At 54.1% G+C, this 22,562-nt stretch overlaps 6 protein-coding genes across 6 annotated transcripts, besides 4 other annotated features; 3 read left to right on the top strand and 3 right to left on the bottom strand.

The window, feature by feature from the left end:
• Positions 1–3,522: 3,522 nt before the first annotated feature.
• Positions 3,523–4,269, bottom strand: CYME_CMC103C (hypothetical protein, conserved; the record flags this gene model as incomplete). The annotated part of the gene is made up of 1 exon (XM_005535262.1): positions 3,523–4,269. One exon carries the CDS (start codon positions 4,267–4,269, stop codon positions 3,523–3,525), a length of 747 nt encoding a protein of 248 aa, XP_005535319.1.
• Positions 4,270–4,944: 675 nt separating this feature from the next.
• CYME_CMC102C (anaphase-promoting complex subunit 2) lies at positions 4,945–7,644 on the top strand (the record flags this gene model as incomplete). The annotated part of the gene is made up of 1 exon (XM_005535261.1): positions 4,945–7,644. One exon carries the CDS (start codon positions 4,945–4,947, stop codon positions 7,642–7,644), a length of 2,700 nt encoding a protein of 899 aa, XP_005535318.1.
• Positions 6,719–8,785: a sequence feature (possible transcribed region).
• Positions 8,227–9,696: a sequence feature (possible transcribed region).
• Positions 9,697–11,791: 2,095 nt separating this feature from the next.
• On the top strand, positions 11,792–12,064 carry CYME_CMC099C (NADH dehydrogenase I beta subcomplex 7; the record flags this gene model as incomplete). The annotated part of the gene is made up of 1 exon (XM_005535260.1): positions 11,792–12,064. The coding sequence occupies one exon, from the start codon at positions 11,792–11,794 to the stop codon at positions 12,062–12,064; it is 273 nt and encodes a 90-aa protein (XP_005535317.1).
• A 712-nt stretch (positions 12,065–12,776) lies between these two features.
• On the bottom strand, positions 12,777–14,174 carry CYME_CMC098C (anthranilate phosphoribosyltransferase; the record flags this gene model as incomplete). The annotated part of the gene is made up of 1 exon (XM_005535259.1): positions 12,777–14,174. One exon carries the CDS (start codon positions 14,172–14,174, stop codon positions 12,777–12,779), a length of 1,398 nt encoding a protein of 465 aa, XP_005535316.1.
• Positions 14,175–14,332: 158 nt separating this feature from the next.
• Positions 14,333–16,188: a sequence feature (possible transcribed region).
• Positions 15,638–17,596, bottom strand: CYME_CMC096C (cytoplasmic aminopeptidase P; the record flags this gene model as incomplete). The annotated part of the gene is made up of 1 exon (XM_005535258.1): positions 15,638–17,596. The coding sequence occupies one exon, from the start codon at positions 17,594–17,596 to the stop codon at positions 15,638–15,640; it is 1,959 nt and encodes a 652-aa protein (XP_005535315.1).
• Positions 17,597–21,059: 3,463 nt separating this feature from the next.
• Positions 21,060–22,562: part of a sequence feature (possible transcribed region) that runs on past the window's edge.
• On the top strand, positions 21,438–22,325 carry CYME_CMC095C (hypothetical protein, conserved; the record flags this gene model as incomplete). Its single annotated transcript, XM_005535257.1, has 1 exon — positions 21,438–22,325. The coding sequence occupies one exon, from the start codon at positions 21,438–21,440 to the stop codon at positions 22,323–22,325; it is 888 nt and encodes a 295-aa protein (XP_005535314.1).

Below are 22,562 nucleotides of genomic sequence, written 5' to 3'. Positions count from 1 at the left end.
GTGAATGAACTAGGACTCTGTTTTTGCGACGGTATCCGAGCGATTTCAGGACGGCACCAACTAGCTGTTGACACACAGACATGCCGATGTGTCTGCTAGAGTCGCTTTTGCTTTCCGTAACGTGATCAACGGGTCGTTATCTACCATCGACTGCAGGCAGTCTTTGTCAATACCAGTTTTGGGGCGGATCCTCTAAGCTTATTTCTGTCGTCGCTCGCCAACTATCTGAGAACTACGGTATGACCGACTGGAAGCAGGAATGCATTCCTCCTTGAACTGTTCAATGAAGAATACATATCCTACAGGCAGTTCGTCCACGATCTCTCCAGTGCTTTGCATCGGGATTTCGATCGCCTGCCATACACCACAGCAGGGGTGAAACAATACTGAGTTGAAAGACCAGAGGCGGGCATGAGGGCCAAATCATGTGCATCACCGGGAGAGCTTGCATAACTCTACAAACACATTCCATTTCGACGGTGAACCGACAGGCGTTGAGTGCGCCTCGGGAGACATGCAATACATCAGTCAGAATATGAGAGAGCGCTTGAACACTTGCTCCTTTCCTGGTTTTTTGGCGATATCCGAACTTTCTCTGTATGCAATCTCGATTCTCGACGTGCTGCTAAAAGAGCCTACGGATTTGCACGTTGGTTCAGGATTCGCGTTGGAGTTTTTAGAGAAGCCATATCGAAGTCCTGCCTCTAGGATTAATGATGAAACCGGAATGAAGACGATTCGTGACATCCTCGAACAAGAGTTCTCCAAATGACCCAAATCATGATCGAATCCATACATACAAGCACCCAGTACTCTTCTTTACTAACTTGTAGATCGCTCAAATCACGCATTCTTCAAGTTACCTTTTTTTCAAGGCATTGTTCGAATGGCGTATCCACCTCTACATTTTTGGCTATCCACAACATGGCTTTCGACAGCACCAGCATGATGCTTCTCGCGGGACATGTCCCAGATGCTGTCGTCTAGTCCGTTAATGTCGAAAAGCATCCTGGACTCGGACTTGTGTCATCACAGCGATCTCACCCAGTGCAGGGTGCAGTATCGCGTTGCAAGAACAGAGCGTATACCGTTCGACAGTGCTCGACTTGTTCTCCTACCTGGATATTCCCTACGGTACTGGTGCCATTATGGACAAAATCGAGGTCCGAAAACCCATCATAAATGGAACAGCGTGCGCTTGCGCGTGCAGCGGACAGTGAGCTCGCCGGATGGAGATCCCGGTGAAAGCCTAGGATCACGGGGTGCCAAGCCAAGTGCCCAAACGCAGGACTGCATCCAAGGGAGCCTTCTGGAGCCGTACCACGCAACAGGGCGTGCTTCAGAGAAGAACATGCGGTCGAGAGTCACGAACGCATGACCACGGCCAAGTGTCACTGGTGCGAAGGGCGCACAGATGCCGTATATACACAAAGGATCCGTACATTGCAACCTCCGCCTCTCCAAGGTATGCTCGGACAACAACCTAAGGCGGCGAAATTGGGCCTCGTACGCTTTCACCTACATCCCTTGACTGCTTGCAACAGCACTGTCGACATGGAAGACCGGCATATGCAAGGCCAGAGACAAGAGCGTGGATGAGGGAGCAGGCGCCGAAAATGCTTCCAAAGCTGGGTATTCATGACAATTGGGAGAGATCTGAACATGGGCGCGTACGCCCGAGATAGGGGACCTGTTCCAATTTATTCTGACATGGAGTAGATGAGGCACCAGCGCATTCAACGCACGTACCATGAGCCGCCTCCCGCCAAGGCAATAGCTCGTCGAACGGTTTCCAACCGGCAATGACGGGGGCGATGATTGCGCATCCAGTGTCGTAACAAGCACCTGCGCTGGGTACCCGCACCCAGACAGGATCGTGGATCTCAATCCAACCTCTATCACTGATGGAACTTCTGTACATGAAGTGATCTGTGTTGCCGGATGCATAAGATCGTTGGCTTATTTTCCAGGTAAGTGAAAGCAACGACGCATCGGTGAGAATCCTGTTAGAGAAATCGATCTGCCGCCAGAAGGGATATCCAGACACGTGTCTCAGGCGGGAATCGCGCTGCGTGCAGGCGTCATGCATCGTGCTGCAAATATCAGATATGCGACATAAATGGAATAATCTGTCCGGTGACGTGTCCCGTCGCGCTGTTTCCGTGGTGCGCTCGCAACGCGCTCGCTTCTCTTCAGAATCTCGCGATGCGGGCATCAAGCCCCGATATCGTACGACAGATATTAGAGGGTTCGTTCGAATATGATTCCTGGAAAGTAATACGAAGGATGTGATCGGCATACTTTTGTGTAGTTTGCCGTATGGCAGGAGTTCTTCGATGGACGTCGCGCAGCGCCAGACGTTTGTTTGGAGATGCTCTTGATCCTCTGAGGATGCATGAGACGCATTTACTCCGTTATTCGTGGTTCAGAAAGACCTCCATGAAGTGCTTCGTTGTTGTCTGTAGGATGTCGGGGATGCTACACCATGCTGACCCGGATTTTCTACGACTGCACTAGGAGTTTCAGAGGCACAAGCATATTTATGCAGGATGCAGCATTACCCGGGCGAACGAGAAGAAGTCCATGAAAACGGAGACGCCGTGGGAGCGCATTGTGTCTGCGCCGACGAAGCGTACGGATACGGCAATCGAAGTTCGACGCGTACCCCAACCAGATGCTTCCTAAACATCACGTATCAGTTGCTTTGGAAGCTGGGACGCCGTGCGACGTTTGGCATGCAACAGAAGATGTAGCTATACTACGCGCATCCGAACGCGAACATGCCCATAGCGCAGCCACGCTCGACGCTCGCGAGAGCAGGGGCAGCGCCCGCGGTCGCTGCTGTACTATGCAAACTCGATTGCGAAGAAGCTGAAGCAGAAGTAGCGGTGGAAGCAAGCGACAGCCAACGCAGCACTGCTGGTAACTAGTGCAGTATGTCCTAGTGAACGCAACGGTGATTAAGCAGTATTCATGGCGAACGCGAGCAACGTTAGGGCTAGCTCTGGCGGTTGCTCCAGCATGACGCGCATATGAACGGGCAGTTAGTGAACAAGCATTCATGGTAGACGTGACCAACGACAGCGCAGGCAGAACCAGCTGTTGGCGTTGTACCAGAAGCAGTCACGGCTGCAGGGAATACCGCATAACTGGCAGTCGCACGACACGCAAACGCCTGAGCGGTATCAGCGGGTATTCACCCAAAGGACGCTCGCATGTCGTTGACGAGGTCCCGCCTTCACGCATCACGTGATAGCTTCAGACCAGTGGCACATGTGGAAAATTTCACAGGACCTGCAATGCCAATTGTCGGAAAGGGAATGTGCTCGGGTCATTCGAATGCTCACTCCATTTGTTCTCCGTTCACGAACCAGTCATTACAGCGCCGAAGACATAGCTAGAATCCCAGGAGCAACAGCAACAGCAACACCAAAACAGGATGCACGAGCTACTAAAAAGCCCCGATTCCACCGGATTCAAAGAAGCAGAATCGTGATGCAATAGCATGATGAGCGGTGCTTTTCATTGAGAGTTACGTAAATTTCGACGAGCGAGACAACTTTGCAGCCACATACACACCGTGTGCGCCAACTCATCCTCCATGCCAACCCAAAAATGATCTGCCTCAGGGAAAAACACACGATCTTTGGGTTCTTGAACCTGCGCAAACAACCACTCAAACGTTCCGGAGGAGCAAAACTGATCCCTACCACCGTGAATGAAGAGTTTGGGCACAGTGACATATTTTGTGGGCTCCAGGTGACAACCCAAAACGAGTCGGGAGAGAAAGCCTGCCGGATACGAGATCACCACCAGTGCAGCTAGCCAGGGCGGTACGCCGCCAGCATTCTTGCACAGCTGCCCTATGGCGGAACTACAGACCGCTGCACCAAACGAGTAGCCGATGATGATGATCGCCGACGAGTCACCAAGACGCGCGTGAAGCCAACGTGCCGCGCCGAGAACATCCTCCCGCTCCGCTTCACCTCGCCAGGTTGCGGTACCTGTTGATCCGCCATGCCCGCGTGAGTTGAAAGAAAGCACAGTAAGGGCATAGTTTTTCGAGCTGGCCAGGCTCGTACACAGCACACTCATGACGTTGTTCGAACGAGCGTCACCGCCGAGTTTCGGATGGGGATGCATCAGTACGACTCCTCGTTCGGAAGCACCAGCGCTTCTGCTCTGGAACAACCATGCCTGCAAAGTGACACTTGGACTGACAGGTATGTGTACCACACGCTCCACGTGGTCGTCGGTAGCTTCTTCCATAGGGCAACGGTAAAGCAATCGCTGACCTACGTACCGCAAAAGCGAAACCCGTCCAAACGCTTCAGCGTTGAGCACGCCGTTCTAACGAGTGCGAGCAAGATTCAACAATCTTACTTAAGGAAACTGTACACAACGAGACTCGAACGTCAGCGGTTAGCGGGCGGTTCCCCACAGCTGGGTGCGAACAACCGACCTCGTGTCGGGTACCAGGAACCCGGAACGTTCAGCCGAGCCGCTGTCCAGCGTTGCTAATGAGCGGCACTGTGCGCTGCTTCACGCACGTGACGAGTAACCACCTCTATATAGGTAGTAAAAGCAGATGAACTATCAGATCGAAGGATCGCTACAGGCAAGGCACGCTGCTTGGTATAGCGCCCGAAACGCTGCTCCGGCGTGCCTGCCCGGCCGAGCCGGAACGTAACGACTCGTTTGCACGCTTTGGTTCAGGTGAGGACGTTATCGAGCACCGGCTCGAGCGTCAACGGAGCAACTTGGTTCCAAACGGTGAACTGTTGTCCGACACCTTCCGTGAGAGCACCGGAACGACACCGCTGGAAGTCAGAAAGTCACGCTGGAGGCGGTCTCGTTGAGCACAAGCCGGTACGAGCGTCGCTCCGGGTGCCGGCTGCGGGCGGTTCGCTTGCGCTGAGCAACGTTGACGAGACGCTGACTGCGATGCAGTCAAGTCAGGAGTTGCCAGAAACCTCACGATCACTGCCTGACGCTTGGGAGACCGCAGTGCACCATCTCCAGGAAGCACTGCTGGAGCGAAGACACCCAACGCAGCACTCGACTGTGGAGAGGCAGCAGCTCAAGGATGCACTCCGGTGGCTCGTGTCTACATCGCAACGCGCCTCAGTTCCTTTTTGTCGCTATGCGGTATTATTTTTGAAGGAATTCGTGCGAGAACAAGTTTGGGAAGCGCTTCTGGAGCCGGTGCTTGGGTGCACCCATAGCACCTGCGCTCCCTGGAACGACTCGAGGAAGCGTCTAACCGGGACTGCGGACTGCGACACCCCGACGAGCTTCGACCCAGCGGCTACGAGAGCGTGTATCGCGGAGGCTGCAGAACTGCTCGAACAAGCACTTCAAGTCATGGACGTCGTGGCTGAGCGTCTAGATCCATCTAGGCGGCTCTACTGGCGGGGTGCGCTCTCCGTCGATGCACAGGCCGTCATCCTACAGCAAGTGACGCAAACGGCGATGCGACGCCTTGTACGCAGTATGTTTGTTTGGGCGCTCCAGGACGCTGAAGAACAAGTGGTTACAGGAAACTCGGACGAACTCGGGCATGTACCCAGCCAGTATGACTCGCTGAGAGCACAGCAGCGCCACCTACGCTCTGAAGGAGATTGCGCCCAAGCAGTTCCACTACTGCTAGCGGACCTCGAGAGGCAGCTTGCTGTGCTGGGGCTCCTAGATCAATGGAGAGACCTCGTTGTAGTTCAGATCTACGAGTCTATTGAAGAGCGAGCTTACCGGCTTGCGCGGGATGAGCTTCACGAAGGCGTTCTCGACGACCTGCTCGCATGGGTCCAGAAGCTTCTACAACCATGGGTAGCTGTGATGCCGCTCGATCCTCCAGATGCTGAAATATCTATGAGAGAAGGCGTGCAGTCCACCAGTGGTTCAGCGTTTGAGCGCAAGGTAGGTTATTTCACCCATGAGACGCTGCTCCATGCGCGCTTATCGCAGCTTTTTGATCTTATCGTTGAATATCCAGCCTCAAAAGCACCGCTTTTGGATATACGGCGGTGCCTTGAGAGCACAGATGCACTCCAGGAAACAACCCAGAGTTTGTGTAGCCAACTGGAACGACGACTCCTGCATCCTGGTGCCTCTACGAGTGATATCTTGCACCATTTTGTGAATACGATACAGTCTTTGCTCCTGGTTGATCCTCATGGATATCTGCTTGCGCGAGCTACGACCCTGGTGCGACAGTATTTGCGTAGACAGTGCCCCGAAGCCATGACGCGCCTGGTGGAGCTGTTCACGAGTCCCGAGTACGCGGAACTTTTCGCCCTGAATGGGCAGCAACAGCAACAGCAACAGCAAATAGATCATTGTCCGGGCCCAAGGTTCCATGCATATACCCACCTCGAGGATGCCTCCTCCGACGATACCGACGATAGCAGGTCAGAGACGGACGCCGACCCAGCTTCGTCCGATGGCATGTTCTCCGTCTCTGGTCTGGAGACCCGCGGACAGATTGCGCATCGTTTTGCCCAACACGATATCCTGCACATCCTCATGGGTGTGTGTGGAGGACGGGAGCGTTTCATAGCTGAGTTTCAGTTTTACCTTGCACGAAAACTGACCACCGTCATGGATTATGAGTTTGAGCTTCTCGTACGTAACCTGGAGGTGCTCAAGGTCCGCCTCGGAGAGACCAGCCTGAACGATGCAGACATTATGCTCAAGGATATCTCGGATTCCCGACGTTTCATGAATTTTATTCGCCAAGAAAAACACATGGAACTAGACTCCAAGCAGCAAACAGAACTAGTGTTCATCTCATACCTCTATTGGCCTTTGCTGTGCCCCGAGGCGGGGACTCACTTTGGGCCACCTGAACGCACTCAGTCGCTGCTTGCTCCGAATCTGACCGGATCGGAGTACTTTGCAACCCTCAAAAGTTATGCCCATCACTTGAATGCGGATCTCGAGCAGTTCATCCGCTTATGCCAGGAGAGTTTCGCGCGCCAGCGAGCGCCCCGAGTCCTGCACTGGATTCCAGTAGCAGGAGTTTGCGATCTGGAGCTCGAATTTGCTGATGGCCGCCATGTGGAGTTTACGAACGTCCCGCTTCTGAATGCAATGCTCTTGGAGCTTTTCGCTGAACAACCACGCTGGAGTCGGAATGCGCTCAGGCAGAAGCTTTTCCTGCTTGAACCCGGCGGAGATGCTACGCCTGATGCGGCATCTTCGTTGCCGCCGTATGACGCGCTTCTCCAAGGCGCGCTCCGTTTCTGGTCTCGCCATGGAATCCTGCGTCTCGTCGACGAAGGTGATTTCTATGAAATCGTTGAGCACGGAGGAACCGAGCCAAATACGCGGGAATGGCAAGCGTCTCCTATCGATGCTACCCAGATAGATCCCATTGCAGACGCGCTGAGCGCTGTACCTGGCCCTGCGACCGAAAAGATCCAAGACAAGGACGATAATACCGAGGAGGTGATTGGCAACTATATTCTCGGCATGCTTGCCAACTTCGAATCTCTGACATTGGAGCGCATGCACCAAATGCTGACCATGTTCTGTACGGATCCACCGTTTCGTGGGACGCTCGGCGATGTTGCGGCATGTTTGAATAGATTGCTGGACGCTGGTTGCGTTCGTTACGAACGCGGACTCTACGCTCGCACTGGTTAACTTGATCGTCTCGATTCCGGGCAAACTACTTTGCGGTTATCGACTGAGAGGCAGATACGCACGTGCGAATGCGAGCACAGGGACTCGACGGCACTTGTCGTGGCATCTGGCAACCGACTCAAGATCAGAAGTTTTATTTGCCGTCGTCACATCAGATACCAGGTGGTGAAGACGTCTCAGGACGCATTTGAACAAGGAATCGGAGTGTGACGTGCGACGGAGGCGTCTGAAGACGCGTTTCAGCCGAAAAACGGGGCATGATTTGGTTGCCGATGGCAGCGGGCGTTCATTGTCTTTCAGGGCTCGCTTTCCCGAGGATGCCCTGGTGGCGACTCGGCGAGGTCGCAAGTAGTTCAATCCGTCGGGCGTGTACTGCGGGCGACCGCAGTGCTGGTGGAGCACCAGGCACCAGCTGGAACCCTGCTCGGGCTGAGACCAAACATCCAAAGTGTGCACGATGTTCCGTGATCGAATTGCCTTCGCTAGCGTCAAGTCCTTGCGTCCGGCTGTCGCGCATGTTGTCGTGGGTTCTCATGGTGCCCAGTTTGGATCCGTCGGAGTGTGATGCAGTAGCTAGATACCGTGGACATCTGCGTGGACGTGAGTCCTTCGACGCGTGTCCACGCACGAGGTGCTGCTGCTGCTGCTGCTGCTGCTGCTGGTACGAGGATTACCGAACGTCGGCAGGCGCGCTCGTCAGTGTGACCGCATAGAAAGCCTGAAAGACGATTTGCAAGGATGCACGGCGAAAAGAGCCTATCAAAGAGCGGAAGCGTAGACGACAAGGCGGGAACCGATCGCACCTTCCCGGTGGTTGTGCGGACGTCAATGGCCAACGGAATGTGCCCTAGTATCTCGTGGTAGCCCGGCAGGGTGACGCAGACCGGGACAGGTTGGTGAGCATCCCCGAAATTGCAGAGAAAAACATTGGGAAACGAGGTCCAACGTGCAGGTGGAGACACGACGACGAGTTGCGTTTCGGAGGAGCACGGCCTTGCCATTTGCGCGTCATAAGCGGGAACAGACCGACGCACAGTTACCAGAGTCTGCGCGGTGGTTGCAGTGTTTCGTAACTGGGAGCGCTTTCTGCATCACCAAAACTTTCGCAGAGTGATGGCTGGCGAGCGAGAGCCCCTCGACTGCGTGAACGTGTCCGACGGAGGAATGTGTTTGCGAGGTTCACCGCCGCGGGTCGGCAATTGCACCCGTGTCAGGAGAATACACCGGAACGGGTGCACTTGCCTGACTCGGGCGTATCTAGAGAAACGCTGGTCGCTTTTCGCAGTCATCAGTACCGGGCTTTGCGGAATTTTTCTGTGACTGCTTCCCCTGCTTATCTCTTGTTTCCAGCCTTAAATGCGCGGCTCTCTACTTTTTCCGTCGCCTCTGGTTTCAGCAGTTGTAGGATGCTCGTGGGAGCGTTCACGTCATGATTTGCTATCTTGCTTTTCTTGGCAGCGTCGTTCATGCACGGATAGCAGTTGCGATATACGGTTCGCTTGCCACATTGATCTACTTTGTATGTACATCCGCAGTGCGCTGTTCGCAGCGGAGACTATCAATTGTGGTCAAATATCTCGTGAGGTCCACAGCACCTCATCCTACTCCGAACGCCGGTCTGCTGCGTGTGCACGCTTTCTGCAGAACAACGCAGACGCTCTTGACAGGTACAGAAAGCTCACCTCGATGCTCTCCTATGTTTCCGTGTCCAGCACCATGCCCTGTGATCATGGGCCTGGCCCGAGCGATCCGCCGGGAGTGTACTTCGTCAGCTGCACACGCGAGTGCTCGCTTTCGCATGCGATGGATAATTTGCGGCACGTGATGTTGTCCATGATGAAGCATCTATGGGAAGCTAAATCCAGACTGGAAAGCAAAGTCGGGGACTTTCGATCCATGTACGTTCGCTTCGTGCACAGCGGTGACAAGCGTTCCTTTGGAAGCGATCGATGCGATGACGCAGATTCGAGTCCAAGTAGCTTTCCCAGGCAAACACAAGAGATAGGTCTCTCTGGGAGCATTACCTGGTAGAGGTATCGTGCTGCTGCAGAATGATGGTCCTGGGATGACGTAAAGGCATCGAGGGTTTGTCTTTGGAACAGAATTGATTATTTGAGATAACGAGTTCAACAAAGTTTTGGCATGAGCTTGTGAACAGGTCGTCAAGGGACAACACGGAGTAGTTTTGGTCCTCAATCCAGGCGCTCGCACGGCTACGCACCCGAGATATCTTGAGAAACAAGGATTGGAAACTTGAGGCATGCGCGATTTTGCTGCAGTACATGTAAGGAAAGGACGAGTATGGATGCATGGGCATGCGCATTGCATCATGAGAGCGGTTATCTTGCGAAACCGCCTTTCGAGATCGTCGGAAATCATCCTGATACCGGTGACGTGAAGAATTCCAGCGAGAGAGATGGAGAGAGAGAGAGAGACAGTCGAGCAACGTCGACAACACGACCGAGAATCGTAACACCGGATATGAATCCATCATTTCCTGTTGTTCAACTTCGAATGTCGAGTCTGCACTTCTGAACAAAAAGTCCGGCAAACGCTCAAACCAGGAACAGGGCGCGATGTCCAGTCTCTCATTTTAATTGGAAACGAGCACAGCGCACGTGCATGGCTGATTGGTTTGCGAAAAGTCCATGGAAAGACAATTGACATCCACGGCAAAAGCGATACGTATTTGAAAGGAGTGTGCTCCGTCGCTCGCTGAGGCGCCTCGTGCCCTGCGGACCATCTGGCATGAATCGACGTGTTTCCTTCCTCTGCATCTACGCAGTTCACTAGTACCGAACATGTTCCGCAACGCGGGAGTGTAACTAGATACCCAGGCACAGACGCCTACCAGTCTTTTTTGACCGATCGACTGCTATCGGCTTTGGTTTCTCGCTACACACGTCAAGCCCGAAAGATTGCCCCACAGATTTCGCTGGCCACAGCTCCTCGGGTCTTGTCTTCAACGCCATACATCTCCTGCTATTGATGACGACGTTAAAGTGTCGGATCACGAGCTCCACACGTTCGTTGTCGCTGGTTGAACGCACCTGTTCCTCGCGTTCGTCTGCGTCAGGTGCCCTTCTTCGCTCGATGATCACGGAGAAGAGGATTCTTTCGTTTTTTGTTTATACCAGGGATGGCAAACTCCAAGAATCCCCTTGTTCCATCTCTATCCTGTTCCTGTGGATTCTCTATTCCTTCGAATGAGCACAGGTATCGAACACAGCAGCAATAAACCGCGAAAAAGCATATGATGCCACGCATCTGCGTATGGAACATGGTTCACGTGAAACATGATGTTATGGCTCACGCATGCACACGGATGCTTTTACGTTCACTGAATAATCGTTTACTTTGTCCAGCGTTATCCGATTGTGCGCTTTTTCTCTTCTTACTTTTTTTTTCAGTGCGCGGTAAACGATCCATCAAACCTCCGACTTCCAAGTTCATGCACACGGATGCTTTTACTTTCACTGAATAAACGTTTACTTTGTCCAGCGTTATCCGACTGTGCGCTTTTTCTCTTCTTACTTTTTTTCAGTGCGCGGTAAACGATCCATCAAACCTCCGACTTCCAAGTTCATGTGCTCGGATGCTTTTACGTTCACTGAATAATCGTTTACTTTGTCCAGCGTTATCCGATTGTGCGCTTTTTCTCTTCTTACTTTTTTTTTCAGTGCGCGGTAAACGATCCATCAAACCTCCGACTTCCAAGTTCATGTGCTCGGATGCTTTTACGTTCACTGAATAATCGTTTACTTTGTCCAGCGTTATCCGATTGTGCGCTTTTTCTCTTCTTACTTTTTTTTCAGTGCGCGGTAAACGATCCATCAAACCTCCGACTTCCAAGTTCATGCGCACGGATGCTTTTACGTTCACTGAATAAACGTTTACTTTGTCCAGCGTTATCCGATTGTGCGCTTTTTCTCTTCTTACTTTTTTTTTCAGTGCGCGGTAAACGATCCATCAAACCTCCGACTTCCAAGTTCATGTGCTCGGATGCGTGCCAGCGAGACGGCACGCATCGCCGCTGCCGTTCCATCACACAACTGCGTCGCGGGTGCGCGGGAAACGCCGTAGAAGTGCTTCGACGAGGTAACGTCTCGTTAGCGTTGCAGTTGTTTGCACCCCGTTACTGGTTTCCATGACGGGGAGACACGTCGAATCCGTCGATACCGATCCGAAACCTGTTGATGAGGCTTTCTGCATCGCGAATAAGGTTCCTTTGGAGTGGCGCGACGGGTGCGCGCACCTTCTCGTGCCACTGAACCGCTGTCGCCGCGAACACTTTTATCTTCCTTGGCACTGCACCGAACTGAGGCACGCTTACGAAGTTTGCCAGCAGAAGGACTACATCCGCAGGAAACGGGAAGCGCAGCAAATGTCGGAGAGACTCGAGGGCTCTTCCGCCCACTGACTTGCGCGTGTTCGGACGAGCGTCGCGTTTCGCCACTAGGGTGTGCTGGAGCTGAGACGGCCGGCTGCTGCTGTTGCTGCTGCTGGTGCATCATTCTAAATATCGGTGGCAAGATGCAACATTGGGCTTGTAGCGTCGCTTCACAGTGTTTTCCAACTTGCGCACGAGTCTATCTGTCGATGCCAATTGCTTATTGACAGGTGCCTTCGCGCTTGATACGTATCTCGGAACGCTCCAATAAGAGGCGTTTTCTGAATCATCAGTCCTGGGACCAGTCACAGACCGAAGACAGTAGCTTGTATGGTTTCAGAAGGTGCATCTTGTGCCTCGGATCCGTCGAAGGTTCCCTAGTCGGTCAAGCGAAGAGCGAGCGCTCAAGGAGCAGACAATTGGTTCTGGCTGCAACTGCTGCCGCATTAGACTTGTGGATGCAGCCAACGACAAGGCATTCTTCGTTTCCGATAGGAGCGCCCAACAGGATGAAATGCGTATTCATCAAAAAGCTTTGAATCAGCGGTTTATAAACCATCTGTAGGTCACGCAAGGTCGGATTCGCATACGCCTCCAGGCAGACGGTGCCAGCGACTCGTACGCTTCCAGATGAGCGTTTTTTCGCATCGCTGCACAGGATTCGTGTGCTGGTACCAGCGTGTGTCCAAAGCGTATCGCCGCGTATTCGCCATTCCCGACGAATCGTCATTCCGCGGTCTAATTATTGAAGCTGCCGGCTCAAGGACTTCCACTTTTCCAGTGTCTCCCACGCCGCGCCACTCATCAGCGCGTTCGCTGCCATGTCACAGGCATCCTGTAGCGTCTCCGCGAGACCGTACACGACAAGCCCTGCTCCGGCATTCATAATGATCGCATTGCTAATGGGGCCTGGTGCGCCTTGCAAAATACTCGTGATCGTCGCCGCATTGGCTGCACAATCGTCACCAACGAGATCCTCTACGGTACACAGAGGCATGCCTAGTGTTTCGGGCTCGACTCGGAACCGGCATGGAGGCACGTCTTTTCGTACTTCGATGACCTCTGTCGCACCGATCGGCGCCATTTCATCCAGACCTGCACAGTGCACAATCCAGGAGCGCTCGGTTCCGAGGCGAGCCACAGCCTCAGCCATGGGCTCCATGAGCTCCGGTGCTGCAACCCCAATGACTTGATAGCGGCTTCGGGCCGGGTTTAGCAGTGGCCCTAGGTTGTTGAAAACTGTGCGCACTCGCAGCGATCGCCGTAGTGGTGCCACTGTTGCCAACTGTGGATGAAAACGCGGCGCCATCAGAAAGCTAATACCAGTCTCGGCGATGCAGCGAGCAACTTGCTCAGGTCCCAGATCGATTGCAACGCCAAGCGCTTCGAGTACGTCAGCTGAACCGCATTTTGAAGAGGCAGAGCGATTACCGTGCTTGGCAACACGTGCTCCGCAAGCAGCCGCAACGATCGCTGCTGCAGTCGATATATTCACAGTATTGGACCCGTCACCACCGGTGCCGACGATGTCCAAAGTGGCTAGATCGCCCGTCGACACGAGGACCGCTCTTTCCAGAAGCGCTGCCGCCATACCGGCGAGTACTTGGCCAGTTTCAGCACCATTTCGTCGTAGTAGCACCAGAAACGCAGCGACGCGAGCTGGATGTTCACCAACCGTTTCCAGCATGCAGTGCATCGCATCCGCTGCTTCATCGAAAGAGAGTTCATGCTCGGCAGCTATCAAGCGCTCGACCAGACGCAGAAGACGATCGCCCGCTGCAGGAAGTTCCTGCAGGGTGCCTGTGAGCAGCGGAAAGCTATAGCGTTCGCCAACGTAGCGATAGAGCCAGGTCGAAGCGAGTCCTGCAGCGACAACTGCAGCACTGAACCCCCAGACCGGAAAACCGTCTCGACCTCTAGACCCTGGACTGATCTCGACCGGTCCAGTAGCCGTCTGCAGCGCAAACTTAGCGCTATGAGTTGTAACACCAAGTGTGCCGTTTCCGCGAGGAACCTGAACACGTACGGTTTCGTTCAGAGCGCACTGCAAACGCAGCCGCCGCCGAGCCGACAGGAAAGGTCGGTGCAGAAAAGCGAGCTTATCACTGTCCCATGGCTCTAATGACCGTGTGCCCTGCATCGTAGCCTTCTACAGTCCAGCACACCTATGCGTATGCGCAGCACCAAGCCGCTGTGCACGAAAGCAGCCTGCCTAGAAGACAGCCTGCGGAGAAGCGGTGCGCTGCGACCGTCGGCCGGGGTCCGGTATTGAAGCAGGGGCATCATCGGCTGTTTCTCGTTGTGCCCCACAGGCTCTATTTCGTTGAAACGGAGAAGTATGGGGATGAAGAAGAGATCGAGAACTATGATGAGTGGGGAAACTCTGGAGGTTGCCACTTCACGCGCGAATTGTAGTTGCTGACGAGTCTCCATGCAGCACAGGTTTTGAGGCACGAGGGTCTTCGTCAGTTCGTGACAGCTCATTCGGAAGAAAGCAGGTGGTGCACGAGCAGGTGAACAGATAACGCTGTGTATCGGGGGCGCAGCGTTGACACTCGAGTGCCTCCTCAAGTCGGGGTCTCGCCAGGTGCCTTGTGGCTGCGGGGCTATGCGGTCGAAAACGGGCACAGGTGTCTCTGCTTCAAGCTGGAGGCAGACGATTTGACGCGGAGCTCGGCATACTATTGACGAACTAAAGCAGTTTGGAGGCTCTGATCCGGTATCAATAGCGTATAGAAACTGATTAACCTATTGTTACGCTTTGGATTCAAGCGGAAGAGAGCACATGAGTCCAGCGGGCGCTCTCCAAGCAGCAGTCAAGCGCTGGGGAGCAGCGGAGGTTCGCGAGCCTCTCACGTAGCCCCGTCTACTATGCTTTCAGCGAGCGTCGGCGTGTACGTTGCACTGCGCTTGCAGCTACGATTGAGCGACGTTTTCGTTGCTGAACTGGCTCGACAGGTAGCGACTGGCGTTGTATTGCCGGTTGGAAAGGCAGAAGCGCTTCCGCGTACTGGACAACGCTTGCCCTGGTGCGGACAGGCGCTGCGTCTTGACTGCGGCTGGAGCTAGCTTCTGCGGCATACGGTGAAACGATGAGCAGGCTCCCTGTGCACCGCTCAGTGGCAAACTGGAACGATGTTCTATGGTAGGTGACAAGGCATTCCAAAAGCTTCGCAGTGTATGGGATCGTATCGTTCTCGAAGGAGTCTCGAAAGCAGCGCATACCTAAACACCACTGGGCGGTAGCGGTATATTCGATTCCCGGAGCAGACCATGTCGTCTTTCGAAAAAGAACAAGAATCTGGAGGCCGATGGTGCATCGTCTCTATGTGGTGCACAGAGCCGTTCGGAACTGCAAGTGGTCTGGTTCTGGAAAGCCCGACTAGGAGCGCTCTGTGCGTCCGTGGCCATAAGCGGGCCTTCAAAGAGGAATCGATGCCTGCGAAAATGTATAACATAGTTCAGAGCTCCAGCATCCCGTAACGAGTCTGCGTGCGCTTCGAAGTTTTGGACGTTGCAACGACACCTCTATACACCCATACCATCTAGGTCTGCAGAGCAGGTACGATCCACAGCACCAATACATTTATAGTGTCGCTCATGTTAACATGTCGCCCGCAATGATCGACATTGTTGATGCAACCATTTTGTTGCTAACGGGTCATCCGCAACAAGCGGCGCCACAGCTTTCCATACGCTCTGATGATAAGAATCGATCCAAGCGATCTCTTGTTCTGTCAAAAGTTTGGTATCCAGCAACTTGCGCTCTACTGGAACCAGCGTGATGTTTTCAAACCCCAGGAATGCTTTCCGGTCCATGCAGTGATCGGGATGAAGCTTCGGGACAACCAGCAGAACATTCTCGAATCGCATGCCAAACCGTCCGTTCTCATAGTAGCCTGGTTCATTCGTTACAGTCATGCCGGGTTCCAGGGGCGTCTCACCGGCAGAAGACCGTGGACTTATCATTTGCGGGCCCTCGTGCACATTCAGGAAGCATCCGACGCCGTGTCCAGTACCGTGCCGATAGTCGCGGCCGATGAGCCAGAGCGGCAACCTCGCCAGAACGTCCAACTGTTGACCAGTAGTACCCGGAGGAAAGCATGCCTGCTCCAGCTGGATGTAGCCTTTGAGCACGCGCGTAAAGCACTCGCGCTCCAATGCGGTAGGCGTGCCAAAGTGCAGCGTTCGTGTCACATCGGTAGTGCCGTCCAGATACTGACCTCCTGAATCGACCAGATAGATCGCATCCCTCGTGATCGGTCGAGCGCTCTCCGCACACGGCCTGTAATGAATAACCGCAGCGTTCGGACCAGCACTCGAAATCGTTGGAAAGCTCGGTGAAACAAAATGCTCCTGTTGCGATCGAAACTCGTCCAGGAGCTGGGCAGCCTCCATCTCATTTATTGTGGTGCCCTGTTCGACGAGCTTGTGCTCGAGCAACGCCAGGAAGCGACAGAGCGCCACGGCGTCCCGCAGGTGTGCAGCGCGCATACCAGCCAGCTCCGTCTCGTTCTTGCGAGCTTTGAACAGGCCGATAGGGGTTGCCTTTGCCAAAATTGAATGCCTTGCATGCTTGGCGGATGCAGGGTTGCTGTCCAGGGTTGCTTCGCTGAACTCCGCGAGATGGAGCTTTTGTCCAATAAGACAGTTCGTATGACTCGGATCATACCAGACACAATCCCCCAGAGCGATGAGCTGTTCCAGGTCGGTGGCGATAGCCTCATACGGCCTTAGATGAGCTTTCAGGGCCTTGAGGGCCTCGCGTGCCTCAGCGTTGAGGCGCTCCTGCTCGGTATACAGGTACAAGTCACCAGCGGGCTCGTTTTCGGCCTCAGAGACAGCGCGTCGATGTAAGAGCACATACGCCAGAAAAACCGGATTGTATTCGATGTCATTTCCGCGCAAGTTCAAGAGCCAGGTGATTTCATCAAGTGCGCAAACAACAAGCCAGTCCACCCGGTTTTTCGCCATGTCGTTGAGGACCCTGCTCACCTTGCTCGCTGCCGTCTCACCAGCAAAACAGAGCGCATGCGGAAAAACGACGGAGCGAGGTTCCGCTGGTCGGGCGGCTCCCCATACAAGGTCCACTAAATTGCAGCGCGTGCTAGCGCTCTCCGTGCCGTCCTGTTCGTTCGTAACAGGAACCAGGTGAATGCCGTGCTGCTGCAGCGCTTTGCGCAGCCTGTTGAAGGCACTGATGGAAAGCGTCTCGGGATCAAACCCCAAGCGCGATCCGGAAGCCAGCACAGTGCCCAAAAACTCTTCCATCGGTGGATCTATGAGATGTTTCTTCAGTTCCCACACGTTGGGGTCGAGCTCCCGTTCCGCCTGCACAAAGTAGCGCCCGTCAGTATAGAGAAAAGCTCGGTCGCGCGTAACGACTGCAGTACCAGCGGAGCCCGTGAATCCGGTCAGAAATGCCCGCCGCTGGAAACAAGCTGCAACGTACTCAGAGGCATGCGCGTCCTCCGAAGGGACCAGGTATGCATCGAGTCCGCGAGCGGCTAGGAGTTTGCGCAAAGCATCAACCCGTTGTGCGCTAGAGCGTTCCAAAGACATAACAGTTTCGACGAGTGTGTGTGCTTCTCAACCGTTCAACCTGTGCAATACGACTGAATCCCAGCAGACAACTGCAGTGTCAAGCGTCCACAGCAAACTTGGGCACTGGGAGCGCGCGTTCACACCAAGGTCGCGCGGGCAGCAACGCCTGGACCAATATGACGTTGATGCTGCCGCTGCACCGGATTCAGCTCAATGCGCTAGTCTGTAATTTCGAGGCGCTGGCATTTTGTGGTCCATACGCCGAGTTTTGCGAGTCGTCCTGGTATCGAATGCTTCTAGAAGGGCGTCCACGCGACCAGGATCGTGTCTCAGGTGCGCCACAGAGAGTTCCGTAGTAGTCGGTAAGGTACGTTGATAGGGGCGGCGGTGGTGCAAAAGTTCGTGCAGTTCGAGTGTCCCAGGCGCTGCTGCAGCTGCTGCCGGGGTTTCGTGCAACGCTTGCAACAGGCACCGCTGACGGACTAGTGATCCTTGCTCTAGGCCGGTTGCAGTAGGATTCTATTCTTGCAATAATGAGAAGGATTGTGCGCGGAAAAGCAGGTTGATCTTCACAGTGATCACATCCGTGGCGCTGCTGCATTCGACTCCACAGGAGATGTCATGGCAATACACAAGAACACCGAACAATGGAGCACAGAACTCGTTCAGGAATTGTCCAGAGGCTGGTGTCCGATGCGTAGAATCGGTGCTCTGGTCTTGCGAGAATGCCGAGCTATGGCACGCCGGGGCGTTGCTCCAGGCGGGAATCACATGCCCTCGATGCTCGCCAGTGAATATTTTTACTGGAAGCCGTCAGCGTTCGCGTTCATCCTCACATGGTGTCCTATTCGATTCCCATGGAAATTCGCTCGACGAAACTGGTTGGCGCTGTGCAAGACCGAGATATTCCCAAGTGCTGATCGAGATGTTCTCGTCTCTGTGCTGAAAGTGCTTCTGCGCATTTCTGCTGATAATATGAATCCATGGCAACACGCGTGCCTTCGATCGACGCCCCGTCAGACGTTTGATGAGCGTACCGTACAATAATACGTGCATGGGGCTCTGCTTCAGGATCTCTTTCTGAGCCAGCTTCAAGATGTACTTGTGCACGTGTTCCGTGAACGTCATCCGGACTTCATCGACGAGAATCCTGCAGAACCGCTTCCTGCGCTCGGTGCTCGATTTCGTCGAAGGAGCAGGGGTTCAGGGTTTGCGCGACCTAGCCCGTTCAACGCCCTAGGGCATCATTAAACGACCCGAATATTCAGCTGTATCTTCTTTAGAAATCGTTAAGAAACCTGGCGAAAGCGCGATTGTCGTCTTGGTATAGTCGAAACAGTTGGCGACCGAAGAGCGAGCGCATGTACTCCCGCCAAACATTGTGTGTATGAGCCACTTGAGCACCCGTGCACGCTCTGAATGACGAGTACGAAGCATCCGTCTCTGTGCGATATGATACTCTGGGCTTCGAGATGGGTCCTGGTGCCATTGCTCCACTTGCTGGAAAGTCTCGTGGCTTCCACCGTGCTCGATTTCGAATGATAACGAGCTTCAGAATCTTTGAACTGCTTCATGTGCTTTCCATTCAGGCCTTGGTCACCCGAGCCTTGATTTAGCTGGACGACGTCGGCCATGATGTTTGTCGGCACGAGAGCCATGCTCACCACAAAATCCTTCTTCTCATTTGCTTTGAACGATTGCAAATTAGTCCATTCCGCGCAACTCATGCCTAGGTCTCGCAAAGTACACATAGATGCATATGCTGTAGGCGTGCATGCTCTATGCAGATTTCTATCCGTTTTCTCCTTGTAAACGAGAAATCTTTACCGGCCTCGGACAATGCGCTTCGTGAAGCCGTTCGAGTACTTCGGATTTGCCTTCAGCGATCAGCCGTCGCTCACTGAACAGGCCATACATTCCAGTACACCAATGTATTCGTTTACACCATAGGACTTGTTACGATACGTGGGAAGCACATCGAATCAGCGTTTGAGCAGACTTGGACGCCCGGGTTTGGGGAAATCATATGCATCGTTCTGCAGACCTCTGTTCAGGGAAACAGAGAGGCGCAAGATGCGAGGAATTCAGGCACTACGTTTCAAATATCCCATGTGTACGACACGCGTCGATGCCAAGCCCACAGCAACACCACGAGCCTAGACGATACGAGGTGAATGCCGCTCTCGTTGCAATATCTCATCGGGACTCGCTAGCACGTCGAGCGCTTCCATCACCAGCCCGCCGCTCGCCTTCAGCGACTCACCAGAAATTCCTTTTTATTGACGCACAAGCCTCTTGGTCGATGCGTTGAGGCCACTACGGATACAGTGCCCATGCAGCGCCCTTGTTTGACGCATAGATGCTTTTTGAGGATGGTTTGGTACTCGTAGGCGTTGGGGATGTAGATGTTACCATCGCCGACGGGTCGCAGCGATCCATCAGGAAACTCGGGTTGTCGTTTGCGCAAATCCAGGATCCTTCAATCAGGCAGTGTTGGATTTCCTCTCCAGATCATCAGTTGCCTCACGTGGATTTGGTCGAAAATTTTAGAGGGATGTACCCAGCTTGCAACCGTGCGCCCGTAATTTAAACGAATAATTGCTGGGCAAGATGCGTCAAGGCGAAAGAAGCTGAGCGAGCCTTATTCGAAGAAGAAGCAACGCGACTTTTAATGTCGTCCTGTAGCTTCCGGTTTCACGCATGCAAACGACTCGTTCACTGTTAGGTGCGGGTGAAAAATGCGCTCGACAATAGAGGAGACGCATTTGACTGGGTTGACATAAGCAGAACAGGCTAGACCGGTGAGCAGCTTAGCACCAGTCTCAGTCGGGCACGCTTTGATCGGTTTTAGGCGATGGAAAGCGATGTTGCCAATCAGCAGGTCCGAGAAATCGGTGACGATAGAGCCACGATGCGTACTTTGTCGACAAAGGCTGTGGTGCTGAACGATTCACCTCTTCTGGCGAATCATGGGAGAGCACACGAAAAACTCGCTCCAAACGCTGATGTTTTCGGAACACTTCCTCGTCCCTCTGTTGCAAAACGGCGGTTTGGCCCTCTTCGACAACCCATACACTGTTCTACCGTTTCCACTGGATGCATGTTCTTGCGATGAGATCATCAGCTGTCGCTTCTGTCGTTAGGGTTCACAATGAAGTACGCACTCGACGGTGTACGGTTCCGAGCGTGACGGACTCACACTGAAGCATCTGGTTTCCTGTGCCCAGCCTTGTCTCTTCAATTCAGTTCGTACTGTTGGTACGGAGGCTTCACATCCTGTGGCCTCTTTGCTGATAGTTCTTCAAGAACGTATGGAGTGGAATCAATGGACGAGGCGACATTCGTGACAATAGAACTCGATATGTTCTGGCTTTGGTGGACGAAATTCTCCACGGGTCACGACAAGTTGGGTATTCCACCTATCTACTGACCGCAGAATAACTGCCTTGTACAAGTAATGCGGCAACGGCCAACTTCCAATGATATCGTTAAATTTTTACGGAACTTTTTGCCGGTTCGTGGCGTACAATCTGTTCGCGGTGTACCTGCGAACACCAACAAACAGAAACAGAAAAGAGCGTGCTAATACTAGTGTTCCGGGAAACACCGCTCGGCGTAGAACGCTCGTCGGCTGTCGGACTGCATGCTAGCACGCCAAAAGCGATAGGTTCTGGTGAAGCACCGGTGTGCCGTACTCACCAGCGTACACGTAGGTTGCAGGGTGCGGGTTCGTTGCGCTGCAGCCGCTGCCTCGAGAGTACCGCGAGAGGCATAGGAAACCGCGAGGCGTGCCGCTGTAAGCAGCTTGGTTCTTTTTTCGGGGAACGGTTGCGCTCTTTGCCCGCTGGGACCGAAACACATGACTCAGCAGTCGGGCCGGCGGCAGCATCAGCATCAGCAGCTGCTACCGCAGCGAGTGGCGCTTGCGAGCAGCCTCGGTAAGAGCGGACTCCACGGGTACGTCTATGCGCTCGACGCTGCAGTTGGCAGTGTTTTGCGATCTCGTTTGCAAGATGAAGGTGTATCGGAGCTCGTGTGGACTCCACAGGAACCGCCCGCGGAGCTGCGGTCCGCAGCACCTATGCACCTGCAATTTTCCGCGGTCTGTTCTGCTAGGCCTCTGTTGCATACAGCAGACCCGAGCCTGCAGATCAGTGCCTCCAATGAAAATCCGCGTAATCATCATGTGGTTGCCCACAGCGCCGGTGTCGTCTTGCGTCCCGAAGATTTAGATGCCCCAAAGCTTGTGATCGTATGTCGAAACGACATACCCATGAGTGCAGGCAAGTTGGCTGCGCAGGCTGCACACGCCGCTGTTGGTGCCTATCGCCGGCACTGCGTCGAATCGACGGGCGATACTGAGCAAGCTCTCGTATGCAATCGTTGGAAGCGTGAAGGTGAGAAAATTGTTGTGTTGTCGACGTTCAAGCGCCCTGCTTCGGACCGCGCATCAACTGCTGCACCATCTGTTGCCGAGAGCGGCAGCGGCGCTCGGATGCTAGAGGCGCTCGCGCGTGAGGCGCGCGCTTTGGGTCTCCCGCTCTTTCAAGTGGTGGACGCAGGTCACACTGAAGTACCACCACGTACATGCACCTGTATCGCGATCGGGCCAGCCGCAACGGGTCGCATCGACGCGGTAACCGGGGATCTACAGCTCTTCACAACAGGGCGCCAACCTGAGAAGCTAGCTCGGACCGGGTCACGAAACGAGCGCCGTAACCGACAGCGTCGTCGCGGCAGCCGCTGAATAGCGTTTGTAGCGCATACCCTAGCACACGTGTCGGAATGTTTCCTGGGCGCGGGTGCGCCAGCGAGGTGCATTCCCTGGCTGGTGGCGCTTTCTGCGAGCTGCGCGAGGTTTTTTGACCACTCTGGGGTACCGCGTGTGGACGCGCTCGCGATCGCATCTAGCGCTATAGCTTTCGTTCCTCAGCGAGTGCCGGTCGCGGAACGGAGTCCGCATTCATGCGCCTCCACGCGAATG

This window comes from Cyanidioschyzon merolae, chromosome 3 (assembly GCF_000091205.1).
Source record: "Cyanidioschyzon merolae strain 10D DNA, chromosome 3, complete genome".
In the NCBI taxonomy this organism is placed as follows: domain Eukaryota; phylum Rhodophyta; class Bangiophyceae; order Cyanidiales; family Cyanidiaceae; genus Cyanidioschyzon; species Cyanidioschyzon merolae.
Note: the sequence above shows the minus strand (reverse complement) of the source record. Positions and strands in the feature narration are given on the sequence as shown.